Raw genomic sequence first — 14,411 nt, 5'->3', positions numbered from 1 at the left:
ATAATTTAACATCCTTCCAACTTCTGAAATAATTTCAAATAGATTGTTCTAAGCACATTGCTCTTCCCATGCAAGTTAATCTTACCTCTTTTAGAGTTGAAGATGTTTGATTTCGCATTCTCTTTAATAAAGAAAAGTCCTGACAATTTTTTATGTAGAGATTATGTCAATCCATACCAGACTGGTGGAAGTCTTTCTTTTCATGTCCCCCTTGGAACATAAATGGTGGGTTTTATCCTTCAGAGTATTTTTGTACACACATATTGTTGATCAAGATACCTGACTGACTATATGAAAAAGTGCATCAAAGCATTCAGAATTATTTAGTTGTACATTTTACAATACAGGCTGTAATACTAAACAAAAGGCATAATTGGCATTTTCACTTTCATACTGATAATGTTGAATAGACATTATTTTATATTCTTTAGGAAAGCTAACACGAAATAAAATAAAAGGTGAATATATTGTAATGTGAGTACTTGCTGCAGTCCTTTAAATGTAGTCCTTATCCTTGACAAATGTAAAGTATCTCCAATGTTTTCATTAGTTATTAATTGTATTTTGTTTGCTAGTTTCATTCTGGACACAGAAATACCACTGGGTCTTGAAACAGTAAGTCTATTTCAAACGACCTATGTAACAGGTATGAGAAAACATCTGTAGTTTTTCTTGCATAAAAGTGCTTTCTCTTAACTGCCTTCCCCCTTTAAGAACTCTGGTAATAAAGCTGAATTGTAGTTCCTTCCTAGAGGCAGATGATTAAACATTCTCACCATTATATAATACAATTTCCATTTTATTTTAAACATACTTTGCATGATATAAAAATATTGATCACAGTGAGCTTTAACAATTGTTACTGCTATAAACAGAAATGCTGCACAATGGTTTTAGTGGAAATAAATTATATAGTCATTATCTCTTTTTAAAAAAAATCACAAGAAGGAAAACCTAGGCTTGTTTGGTCATTGGCAGAAAATAAGTCCTTACTGAGTTCTTTACAAAACATGAACCCCAGTTATTTTCTACATTTGCTTTCCACATCTTGAGAAAAGCACAGTGAGTCTGTCTCTGAAAGCCCCACAGGGTCTCTGGTGAACATTTAATTCCAAATATTAGCAAAGTTTCTGTTGTTCGTTTGTTCTAATGGAAAAATGTACACCAAAATAGCAAGCAGCGCTCTCTTCACTAATTCATAAGTGGTCTTTTCCAATATGTGGGTACACAGCGGCACACTTCTTCACTAAAATAAAATCCAGCATCACAGCGTTTCGTTCGGACTGTACATGGCGGTCTGTAACAACTAAAAAATGAAAAAAAATAGGGCATTAATATAACATAATCATTTATATTAACCTGGAGTAGAAATCTGTACATTTAGATTGCCATTTCTCAATGGGATATTTAATTCCTACAAATCTTTTAACTTCTGTGTATATGTTCTTGCAACTACTTTTAATTGGTCTAATCTTCACAAAAGACAATGAAAGAATAATAAGTGCTATTGAAGATAAATGATTCTATTTCAACAGATACTCATGACTATTTTTAACATACTACCTGGTTGCAGTCACGTTCTAATATTTAGTAGTATTTTTAAAAATTTAATTAACATTAATTTTAAATATAATTAAATTTAATATTTTTTCTTTACTTAAATTGCCTTGTTATGACCTGCTGGATGTGGCCAGTGTGAGTTGGCAATCCAGAATCATCAGGTGATGATCAAATTTACCATCTTCTTAGTCAGGACTGTTTCACACTTTATTCACTAGTGCAATAACCCTGAGAGAGATTTGTTTATGTATGTTCCACTATGGCTCTGATCTTGAAAATGAGAATGTACTTCCTTCAAGTTGCAAACTCCCACAGGCACTCTCTGAGGCCAGTGGGGATACACCTACACTTCGCATTGCATCTATCTATGCAATGGATCAGAGCCTGCATGTTCATGATAAACGTGAAAGGAAAAAGAACAGAAATAGTCCCTGTTTGATTAAAATAAGTTTAACATAAATAGAGCATTAAACCAAAAGTCGTATCTACCTAAAACACAGCAGAATTTTTCTTCATAGATTCCTTGACTGAAAAATAGAAGTTTTATAAAGATAATATCTGTGGTTGTCCCTGAACTCTTCCTTTTCCTATTTTATTTTTCTATTAAAACAAGAACTTGACCTAAAATAACCTTACAATAACAATGCTAAATACTTTCTGGTGTATAATGGAGACAAAGTACAAGTCTGGGGTTTTTTTTTCAGATGCTGGCAATGAGTCAGAAGACTAAAGTATATGTTTCGAATGTCAACACAGTTCTACCTAAAGTGTGTATTTAAATAATGTGTGCATGTTTGTGAAACACTGGTATTATGACCTATTACTATAATTCATACTTACTTCACTTCAAAGACACTACAGTACGCTATATTAAGGCAATGTCACTATCCACTTCCCTAGGCAATTCTTGTTTCAGGCTTGTGGCTCTTCCTGTTAGTGTTGCAGATAAGTTAATATGGTGTGTGCTTGTTTTGGATACCAAGTTACCACTTTGCAATAATTTGTTTATGATATGAAGTCTGCATTACAGTTACATTAATTCAAGCCAGCTAGTTCAACCAATAAACTTGGCTATGAGGAAAACAATAAGGAATGAGGAAGGCCTCAAAGATGACATTTATTAACTAGTCACATCTCGTTCAGTGCTTTCAATGTTATTAATCACAGATTATCTCACCAGTGTGGTCTCTGTAATTTAGTGCCATGCTCATGGAAATCTCTCAAAGCCCTATGCATCTTTTGCCCAATAAATTTTGGAAACATTGATAAAAGGAAACAAAAATCACAGTGTCACTTGAGAAAGCAAGTGAACTTTATTGTCTTCCACGTTTGCCAAATGATCTGATACTTCCAGCAAATGGGCAAGGAGCAGGAGGTTCGTTCTGAGAAAAAAAGTACTCCATAGAGATGTAACAGATGAAACACTAAACTCACTTGCCTTTTTGCCCACCTCTGCCATGAAAGTTAGACTATTTCACGTACTGAATGACCATGGAATGAAATAAGAAAAAGATAAGGGAAAAAAAAGACAAAGCCAAGCTCTTCCCCCCCCCATAACGTTGCACAAAATGAAAACCAGTCATGTAATCATTAAATATGAAGAGTTCATTTGTGCCTCCTAGTGAATGGTGAACTTCAACTTAACTTACAGTTGAGACAGCCATAAAGCATCAATCCCATGTGAGTTTGTCTCTAGCAGCAGTCAAGGTCAGGTTACCACAATTTTATCCTTTTGTGGAACATTTCAACAGAGCAAGAAAGTCCCTCTCTTCCTCTAAAATGCTTTGCAGCGGAGGTGCCTAGTCATCTGGCCTTGCCAAATCTGAACAAAAATAAATTTTTGAGGTGACTGATTGATAGCAAAGGGTGAATAGTAGCAGAGTCATTGTAACTATATAAATGTGGTTTCCCTAGGAAACTGCTGAACAATAGACCAGGTCTTTCAAAAGATTTAGGCTGAATGTTCTTTAGGGAATGTTTCTATGTAACAGATGTCTGCTTTGATGAGGACAATCTGAGCAGGCTGGAGCTAAGACAGATGTTCAGTCAACATGTACAGTACTGGGTGAGTCAGTGGCAACTTTCTCTTTATGGTCAGTAATTGGGATTTTTTGCTCCTGTATGCCCAGGTTTGTCATTTTGGGCAGTCCTAACAATTCCACAGATGAAAATGAAGTAGAAATATTACTTTTAGTGGTGGGAACAGCATAATCACCTTAAAAGCCAGTATGCCTTACAGTGTTGTGTGGTTTTTTTTTTTTTTCTTCCCTTTTTCTTCATATCCTGTGCTTTGTAAATGACTTTGTATTCCTTTCCTTTGGTGCAGGGTATAACATTAGCGGCAGAGGTATTTTAGGTAGTGCATAAAGATGTTGGTGCTTTAAACCTACCATGACTACTTCTCTGCACAGGGAGCTGTCTAAGGCACGGCTACAGGATTCTGCTCATGTCGAGGTCTCGGGCATCTTACATAAAGTAAGATGTAGTACCTCCTTCTATGTGGTCTCATAACAGCAAGGGATCTTTCTTTCAAAGACAAACAGGATGTTGTGGGGTTTTTATTCCCTTTAGAGGAAGCTCGTGGTGGACAAAGCCAAAATAAGAGAAACCTATGCTAGGTCCTTTCTTAAGGAGGAGAGATTGCATCTTTTTTTCCTTGACAGTTCTAACATCTCCAGGGCTATTGGTTGCAGAGCTACAGAGTAACACCACATAACAAATCTTCCTTTCTCCACACGAAGAACTGCTTAGAAAAGAGAAACAGCCAAAAGCATTGAAAGATTTAAACTCTATCATATTCAACCACAACACCACAGAGAAAAGCTGGGCTCAACTCCCTTCTTCAAATATTAAGTCTTTAAATCAACAGAGGTGGTATCAGATTTTTTTTATGCCATTTTTAGCTTTTATAATGGCCGACTTTTTTTAGTTGTAAAAGTTCTTTTAAAATACACGTGGATTATATGTGTGGCACTGCTGAATTGTACACCACAGTAGCGCTAAGGCTTTGTAATGTGCTCATGTAATTAGGCTAGTTCCCTTTCCTCTGCAAACATAAAACTGAAGTAAAAACTGAATAATAGCGAAGAAAGTATTTCTTATGTTTCTAACGACTCTTCTACCCCACTCAAAAGGCCAAACATAGGAAAACAGGTAATGCCAATATTATTAATCTTTTCCCCTAGTTTAGAGCTCAACAGAGGTCTCATTCCTAATATTAGGCATTTTTCCTTTATTCAAGATGAACTTTTATATACATATATATACATATATTTGGCAATACATCTATGCCAACTAACTAGACACTATATCAAAAAATACATAAGGTTTGTTTTTGATAAGCAACAAATTACCGTAAACATTTAAATGTCCCAATTTTCTATTTTCCACTTCCAGTGCCTGAACATTTCTGTAACTGTTATTTGTCATTAATATAATAGAAATAATTACCATATATTAATAAATAAGTGATCTTTCTTCTCCAAATGGCATTGTTTCTGTTTTAACAAACTCACCTTACAGGAACACTTTTGTCAAAAAATATACAAAACAGAAATAATACTGTTTGTTTCTCAGAACATTTCATTCACATTTTTATAGATAGACTGCTACTGCTATGGGTGTAGCAGTTGTGGAAGCAAAAGCATCTGTAATATATAAAGAAATTGTCGAGTTTTCCTCCTGATCAAATCCATTTTAAATGATGAATGGGGGTGGTCTGTTTTATAGCTCTATGTGTCTACTTTTCACAGAAATCACCCAGAGCCATAAGACTTTTTATGCACTCATAAATTTTTAGTATCAGTTGAGTGAAATGAAGGATATGCAAAAATTCAGGAAGTGAAAATGAATGATGGTATCTCCAGATCTAACCCCTGAAATCTGATTAGGAATATTTGAGTTATTTCAATTGCAGTATTCAGTTCTTAGGAAAAATAGAGTGGTATTTTAAGTAGCATAAAAAATGTGGAGCTTGAATTTACAGCTCATTTTCATCAAAAGAAAAAATAAATCACATGAAGTAGTATTAAGAGTACAATAAACTAAACATGCTTTTAAATATTCTGCCCAGTAGTTTCCTCTTAGAGATGACAAAAGTCATAGAAGAGAAAACTGAATTGAAGAGGGATTTACTGTTTAATTAAGGCTACAAAGCAATCCAACAAGGCAGCTAATGACAACACAATGAAAGGGCTAAAGACTGAGTTTTTACCTGCATGTCTGGTGGTGGAACCTTTTTCCTTTTAAGAAGCATTTATTGGGAGATTCTATACATTCACAGATGCATTTTGCAGGATTTAGCGGCTGGTGTTTAGGACAGGTCTTTTTACATACACACTGGCATTTATCTTCATCAAATTCCTTGTTGGGCCCACAGGAAGCAGGGAGAAGTTTGTTTTTGCACATGCACTGACATGATGATCTGTCTAATTCTTTGTGAGGTCCACAGCTTGAGGGCCGCACGCCTCCTTTGCAGACACATTGACAGGTTTCTTCATCCAGCTCTTTGTTTGGTCCACAAATGTGGAATCCTTCAGATGTGTCTAGAAATACAGCAGAGAAATTGCACAATTATCAGAATTTTGTCTCTACCCACACCATATTTCCAAGTGAAAAAATGGTATAGAATTTGGAGCTTTTAAGGTGTTTTAAGAACAAACATATGTCAAAAGACAGGGAACAACCAGTAACAGTATTGATAATGAGTCAACTATTTACTTTTTATGTTTTTAATTTCTCCTTTAGGTAAATCAAAACAAGGCACTACATTTAATCGTTTAGGGAAAACTGCTTACCAGAATCTCCAAGATGAGAAGAGAAATCAAAATCATGCTGCGCCAAACATCTGCAAATTTGATTATTCCAAATATGGTTTTTTGGACAGGTCTTGTTTGCAACATGACACCTATAGAATTAAATATACTGTTGATTTACTACCATAAGAACTCAAGAAAAAAAACAATTTTAGGTGCTAATTGCTTTTATTTCCCTCCACTGAAAAACACTTTGAAAGAGCTTCAGCTCATTCATAATCTTATTTTTAACTCCTATAAAGTCTGTTACTAATTAAGATTCTCCCCACTACAGGGACCTTCAAATACTTGTTGAAGATGCCTTCTCACATTTCAAGTTTTATTGCTAACTTCTAGAAACTGATATTTGTACTTTCCTAATGTAGTTTGGAAACAGATCTAACCCTTGAATGTAAGCTTCATACAGCAAATAGACCTGCATAAAAAATATTTGCCTGACAAGTACTGTATAGGTGGTAACTGGCATAATTTTCTGCATTGCTTTTTGCAGCACAAAAATGTTTTCACACATACAGACATCAAAAGGCAGCTGACAAGAGTTTTTGAATGAATGCTGTAGACCAAACTCTAATTTCTAAAGCAAAATTAGATTATCAGATTCCTTTCCCCTTTATGGGAAAGTTATGTGACGTTAACTGACTCCTCCTCATCAGCCATGCAACTCCTGCACAGCTTGCTTGAATCTAAAGATTTGGACTTCAGCAGTGATGACTCTTCACTGTAGAAATGAAAGGCAATGAACAATTTAACAGTTTAATGCTCTTTACCTGCTGGAGTTTTGCAGTCAAGGCAGTGGTACCAAAGAAAGCAAAACATCCTAACAGCAGTTGGTCTCTTTGTAAAGGATAATTTAACTAGTAGGTACAGATGTAATATTTGGGTATTATTTGATCTTCCTTGCTTGCAATTTCTTTTTCAACCTAAGTAACATTATAACTTTAACAAGTCATGCCTAACTTCATGCACCCAGGCTCTCACTTATTCACTGTTTCTGTAGCATTTCTAAAATCCTCACCTGTTCAGACAGCATGTACATTACACATTTTAAGCACTTTCATTCCCCTTAGCACAATTACTCACGCGTTCAAAAATGCAGGTGCTAGGACATTCTTCTGTGATCATCATTGAAGTATACCACTCCCCTTCACCACATTAAATGACTCTCTGCTCATAAAGACTGCTATAGTTTAACATCACCCTGCATCACCTCATGTTTTATCAAGCTGGTGTTTCCTGATTTCGTTCCACTAATGATCTCACTCTTGCTCCCTCACTTGGCACGTATGTCCTTTTGCCTGCCTTCTGATTCTGCTCAAGAAATAGTATGGATAATTTACAGAGGTATTATTGTATTCTGTTTAAAAACAAAAACAAACCTCACACCTGGAGCAGCCTGGTTCTAGCCAGGAATGTTTAAAACTAACTATGGAAGGAAGCCAGGGTGACACTGTGAAGAAAACACCAAGTGCACATAAAGCCATGAGAAGACAATGTTGATACAAAAACCAAGTTACCAAAGAACTTGAAGAGAACAACGTATATTTCAGCACCAGTGTTAGAGACACCCAGCAAAAGGAACTGGAACTGCTTATTTACAAATTCTACTCCGTTTGCTAGTACAGAAAATTACAGGGGAGTATGGCTGAAATTTTAATATGACTTATGGTAACATTTTAGCAAAGTTCAGGAAGGCTAGAAAGAAAAATCAGAGGCAAAAACACTTTGCAAAAAAATTCACTACCTGTTGCCAAATCATTGTCAATGCAACTGAAAAAAAAAAAAAAACAAACAAAAAAAACCCCAGCATGCTAACTTGTTACCTGTCAGTATGAGGACAAATAAGGCACTGTTCTGATTTTGACCCTGACAGCCAAACACCACAACAACCGCTTGCTCACCCTCCCCCCGACCCCTCCTGTGGATGGGGGAGAGAATTAAAGGGGTAAAGGGAAAAGAGGCTCACAGGTTGAGATAAGAATAATTTAATAACTAAACTACAATAGTACTGGAAATAATAATGCACATCTTGATGACATTCTATATAAACAGAGTACAACTTAAGATACCATTAATCCAGGAGGTATTCTGAAACACTAGTTAACGTGAACTGACATGCCACAGCTCCACAAATATGTAGAGGTATCTACTAACTTTTAGAAGGAAAAAAAGGAAAAAAGTGGGAGAACAGGAAAAGACCTAGACCTTAATTCTCAGGATAAAGTTGTGCAGAAAAAAAATATTTTATATAAAAAAAAGATCAAAGTATTCTATCTTACATGTCATTTATCTCTTCTTTTTAACATGTGCCTGTATATTGTGGCATAATAAAGCCTTGAATTCTTATTAGGCCCCAGGTGTTACTACAATAAAAACAGAGGTTATACTCCTAGGCTTTTCTTTTCAGTAATACATAAGAAAATCATTGCTGTATGTCTGCTAAAATGAGCATGTACATAAATACATGCACGCATGCAGATCTGCCACTGTGACAAGAAAGTACATTTACAAATTTTGGCTTTACAACAGTTTGTCGAGCATTCAAACCTATAAATAAAAACGTTAAGGAAAAATAAAAAGTTGAAAAGAGACTGAGAACTTTAGTACATATTAAAATCCCCAGCGTGATTCTGAAAAGCACCCAGGCACCTACCAGGAACATGCAAATATCTTTACTTCCCCTTCTGGAATCTAGAAGCGCTCAGCTTGGGTTTTGGGGTTTTTTTTCTGATTTTTGTAAAAAGCCACAGATTTTTAAACTTAAAGACAGCACCTAACAGCAGAGAAGGCCTGTATATATTCTGATCTAGTACTACTCTGTTTTACCTTTGTCGAAGCATGATTCCTTAACTGACAGGACAGCCAGCTACCTGGGACTGCTGGTCTAGTAACTGTGCGCTTATTTCCCTCTAACTACACATAGCTGTTTCCTCGCTGGAATAAACTCTTGCAGAGGTAATTACAACTGCTCTTAATCTGGGAGCACTAAGAAAAATGCCAACAGTCAGCATATTTTGACTTTATTATTGACTCTTGGCTTTTGATTTTTTATAATCTGTTAATTACGCAATTAATAAAACTAGTAATAGATTTATTTCCTAATATTTTTCTAATGCACTGTTCATGATCCATGTTTTGATGAACAAATTCAATAATTTGAATTAAAACAGAATATAATCTGTGTTAAACTGGAACATGTCAGAAAACATACAGACTTTAACTGAATGAAAACACAGAGAAAATGACCTATCTTACATCTCTGGGCATATTGCACTATTCACTCACCTTATTAAAAATGTCTACAATTAATTCAAGTTCAGCTGCTAGTCATTGGTTCTTCCATAAAGCAAGTGTTAGTCTGTCACATAGTTTTTGCCTACTAAATATTTATACATCATGAAATCATTAGTCCTCTAAAATGAAGGGAAGGATTTCCTCAAGTGTTTTAACAACAATTGCTTTACTGCCAGATTACTTCTGTGACTTTTTTAATTCAAAATTGCTAAACAAATTAACATGCTAATTTAGTGGACTGTTAATTAACTAATTAACCCTTTATTTCTCCTTGCCATTTGGTTTTATTTTTACTTCTGGCATATGAAGACATCCAAAAAGATTTGTAGTCAAAAATTCCCTAAAAACAGGCGTTTTTTAAACAGTTTTTTTAAGAGGGCAATACAGTTGGAGAGAGAAATGTTGTCTATTTATTTGTAAAAGTAAGTATTTTTGGGTTTTAATTATTTTTTTAAAAAATAAAGTTTATTTTATTTATGTTTCCTTTAAGCTTCAATTGCGTTGTAGCTCTTTTCATGAAACAAACCCCACAAACAACATCATTCTCCATTTTTAAATGGCCTAGCCCCAATTTATCCCCTGGCTAAAAAGGTACAGTGCTAATTACTTTAGTAACATCCTCTCCATGTAAAACAATACTAGCTCCTTTGCAAAATGCATTCTGCTACTACTAATGTGTACCAGTTCACCTATCTGAATTGTGAAAGCTTCCAGCAATATTTTAAATCTAATTATACAGGCTTGCTCATAACATGAAAAGAAAGACAAGGCTCATACTTACTGAGTTTGTGTTGCTGGCAAGGAACGTCTTATGATAGAATGAACTTGTCTGTAAACATCCAACTTCGACATGCATCGGCAGGACGTGTGATTGGCAAAACTGATGGTTACAGGTTTGGGGCCATGAGAGAGAGGCACTGTGATTTCAAACAACTATGAAAGGGAAAGCAAAGCAAAGAACTTTTTTTATTGACCAGTAACAGTACAACTGAAATAATATAAAGACATACAAAAAAAAAAAAGCTCTGAGGAATTTGAGTTTTTGTTCTCTACAGTCACTCAGCGCTATTCAATTATACCACTAAAGAATCATTATGTGCAAAGTAAATACAATAGCTACTTTATGAGAACATTTTTAGTGTTAAACCCTGTTACGTGCCTGTTTGCTTACTATAACATTACACTAACATTATTAAAAGAGGAAAATGTACAAAGAACACATTTTTGTAGAGGAAACAACTTCCAGTTGGCAGCCTTTTAAAAAATCTAAAATGTAACATTTGGAATGCGCTTTAAAAAGTTAGAAAATGAGAATAATTTAAAAAGGGAGTAAGCTAAGTAATTTTTAGCTGATGTCTATTTGCAATGCTTTTTAATAATCAGTAATTTCAAAGTATGTAATGTAGGCAGCACGTTGCAACTTTAAATTATTCAAACTAATTCAAACTAATACATCAGTTGCACGATTCAACTATCAGAGCTTGGGTAAAACAGTATTATATTAGACTTAGATGAAAACATTTTTATATGAACAAGTTTTGAACTGCTGCATACTCTGACTTTCCAGTATTTGTATCAATGCAAATTATATGGTTAGCCTAACAGGATGTATCTTGAACTATTATTTTTTGTCAAGATATTAAGAAATATCCCCTATTAATAAAATAATAATGTATGTGAATGAATAAAATCTTCATTTTAGTGGGAAATGTAGTTAACTGGTGGAAGGGGACAACTTCAGTGATACCTTGTGGAAAAACATGTGACAACAAACAGTGAGACTCATTTCAGTACTCAATTCAGGACACCTACTTTATCAAATTAAGAAGGTTTCACTGTAAGACTCAAAACTCAGTCTCCTGAAAAAATAGTTAGGACAAATACTTTAGGTCTAAGTCTTAAAAACTACTTTTTGGTAGTATTTTTGACAGGATAATAGTGCACTGTTGCCTTTTATGTGCTCAGTCACTTTTCCAAACATATTAAAAATATTTCTGTATCTTCTGGGGACTTTACTACCTTTAAAACATGGCCATTGCTTATTATTCCAGTTTCAGTTGATGAGATTGTATACCAAGACTGTAATTTTTAGCTGATGTCTATTTGCAATGCTTTTTAATAATCAGTAATTTCAAAGTATGTAATGTAGGCAGCACGTTGCAACTTTAAATTATTCAAAACATGAAGTATGTCTACAGGATGTCCTGAAAACAGTCCTTTGCACTGAAATAGGCAGTTATTTTCTGCCTATATTTGTTAGTACTCAGGCTACTGAGTACTAACAAGCTTGCAGATGCAGCAGTACGGGGTGCATTCACCATGTACCTGCAAGGTTAAAGGGTACTTGTGCAGCCAACAATAAAGCTTGCATTATTGCTATATCTAAGCTATGCAACTTAAGCTTAATTGTATAAAGCATCATCAACTCTGATAAGTATTATATATTTTACAAAACAATTTTTGACATCATTTAGTGACTGGATCTTTTAAAAAGTTTAACAGTGAGAGTGTCATCACAGAACTGAAATGGCAAAAGTATTATATTTACATTTTATTCTGTTACAGAAGATTATAATGCTATTATTTTCTCTGCAATAGGTACCACATCCCTTACATTACTTCTAAATGTGGGGGTTTTTTCCCCCCACTAGAATCTAAAAATACAAACTGGTATGTGTTTACTTCTGTAGAAGGAAAACCAAAACAGAAAGTAGTTTCCTGCATCCTTCAAATACTGATGAAAAAAAATTATCCATCTAGAGAGCTACCATGGAAAGAGTTTCTCTTGTTAGAGAGACCTCTAGACAACGCATATGAACCCTTGGTCTTGAGACATTAATAAGATAAGGGCACAAGTCCACGTCTAGTTTAAAGTTTGTTAGCAATAAAATTAATGTCTAATTATCACCAGACATACCTCCAGGGTTTTCCTAAGTTCAACACAGACTTCCGGAAAGACACTTTCTAATCAACTTTCATTTATAATAATTTTTGGTTTCCAAACCAATATTGGCTCCTTTACCCTTATCTATTACAAAAGTTCCTTTAAATTAATCACAAAAAGGGCATTCTTACCAAGATGCCTCATTCAAAAAGAGCAATAATCATACCAGAAAGCTACGAATTTCATACTAATATGTTATATGAAAATAGCTTTATGTACTTATGCATTTCTTTTAAAAACATCCACCTATTTGAAGGCTACCATAGGTTTAGTTATAACGCATAAATAACTAGGAAATTGGAAAGGAGGAAGGTAGTGTTGCAGAAAAAGAGGCAGAAAGAACCACTTTTATGAAAAATAGCTTTCATTTCTGCGTACAGTACACATTTGAGAAAATACATGCTGAGTTCTTTGGGTATCTGTTTTTTAAATACTGATCTTTTGTATCTTTTTTTAAACAAGTTATGCCTTCAGAAGGACAGCAACAACTGTTGAGACGTCTGAAAATCTGGACAGCTAAGAATCTGCAGATGCAAAAGCCTCTACTATATTAATCTCATAAGAAAACTGACTCTTAAAAGGCACACATGAATTGAGGGGCAGAAGAAAGTGTATGGACTGAATTACAGTACATATGTAAAGAGAATCTTGTTTGCTCTCTTATGATAGTACGAACTTGCTTTTCCAAAGCTGAAGCAAAACCCCACTAGAGAGAGAACTGATAAAACTCAGTAACTGAAGAGAAGTGTGATTGTTTGCATGGACCAACTGCAGCTGCCTAGAAAAAAGGGCACGTTCTGTTCTTCCTCTGTTCTTGAAGCAGGTCAGTTCGCCCTGATTCAAAGTATAGCAGACTCCAGACTGCTGGGGGTGGCAGTTTAGGACTACTGCTACAATTCCAAAACACCTGAGGTCCCCATCAGCCCAACTGTCCTCCTGTTCACCTTCAGGGGTGCACTGAGAGAAATTTCACTAAAACACCTGAGCCGTGCCAATTGTGAGTGGAAATGATGGTGAATATGAACTATCTTAATCTACACTTCTCCTTCCATTTAGACTGTGAAAGGGATCAGTTTAGAGACATATATTGCTAACAACGCTTCAGTGGTGCAATGCAAAAAAAAGCCTAGTTAAACAATGGAAAGGTAGACTAGCTTCCTTGACCTCACTGAATTACCTTCAGGTTGTTCAGCTAAACTCTCTTAATAGCAACGTATTTTACATCACCCAGTAGTAGCTACTGTTTATACAACAAGCCAAAAAAAACTAAGACAACTATTTACGTTAGAGATTATATTATATTTGGTAATACATTTTTAGCCCTCACTTTTGGAAAATGCTTAAAATGATACATGAACTAGCATTTTGAAAAAGAACATAAACCAGCTCTATTTTCATTAATGGAAATGATGGAAGAGAAATACCAGGGTTGGAATTATTGATTGGTTCCTTCCTACACTTTTGTCTGCACATACTATTATGATACTGTATTCTGAAGTATCCTAAAAAAGGAGATATTTATTCTTCTCTTCTTATAATTAAAATACATCAAGAAGAGATTTCACAAGAAATACATTCTTGAAAAATAATGTTACAGAAAATGTATTTAATGCTCAGAATAGCTCAGTTTAAATAATCTCTGTCATTTTAAAATAAAATCAATTCCAAAGAAAATCTATGTTCTCTCAGCTGTGATAGCAGCATCTCTAAATCATAGAATGGTTTGGGTTGGAACAGACCTTAAAGATCATCAAGTTCCAACCCCCCTGCCATGGGCAGGGACACCCTCCACTAGCCCAGGT

The 14,411-nt window shown here is 34.9% G+C and overlaps 1 protein-coding gene across 1 annotated transcript in view; it reads right to left on the bottom strand.

Annotated features, from left to right (window-relative positions):
• Positions 1-769: 769 nt before the first annotated feature.
• The window catches only part of VEGFC (vascular endothelial growth factor C), a gene marked incomplete at its 5' end in the record, with an annotated part of 23,113 nt that continues 9,471 nt past the window's right edge, over positions 770-14,411 (bottom strand). The window contains 4 exons of the mRNA XM_010082756.1: positions 770-1,306; positions 5,774-6,104; positions 6,357-6,466; positions 10,447-10,598. Coding sequence (XP_010081058.1) covers positions 1,192-1,306; positions 5,774-6,104; positions 6,357-6,466; positions 10,447-10,598 — 708 coding nt within the window. The remainder of the gene's footprint in view (positions 1,307-5,773; positions 6,105-6,356; positions 6,467-10,446; positions 10,599-14,411) is intronic.

Source organism: Pterocles gutturalis, unplaced genomic scaffold, assembly GCF_000699245.1.
Source record: "Pterocles gutturalis isolate BGI_N339 unplaced genomic scaffold, ASM69924v1 scaffold2565, whole genome shotgun sequence".
Taxonomy (NCBI): domain Eukaryota; kingdom Metazoa; phylum Chordata; class Aves; order Pterocliformes; family Pteroclidae; genus Pterocles; species Pterocles gutturalis.
The sequence above is the reverse complement of the archived record's forward strand: the minus strand, read 5'-3'. Positions and strand labels throughout refer to the sequence as shown.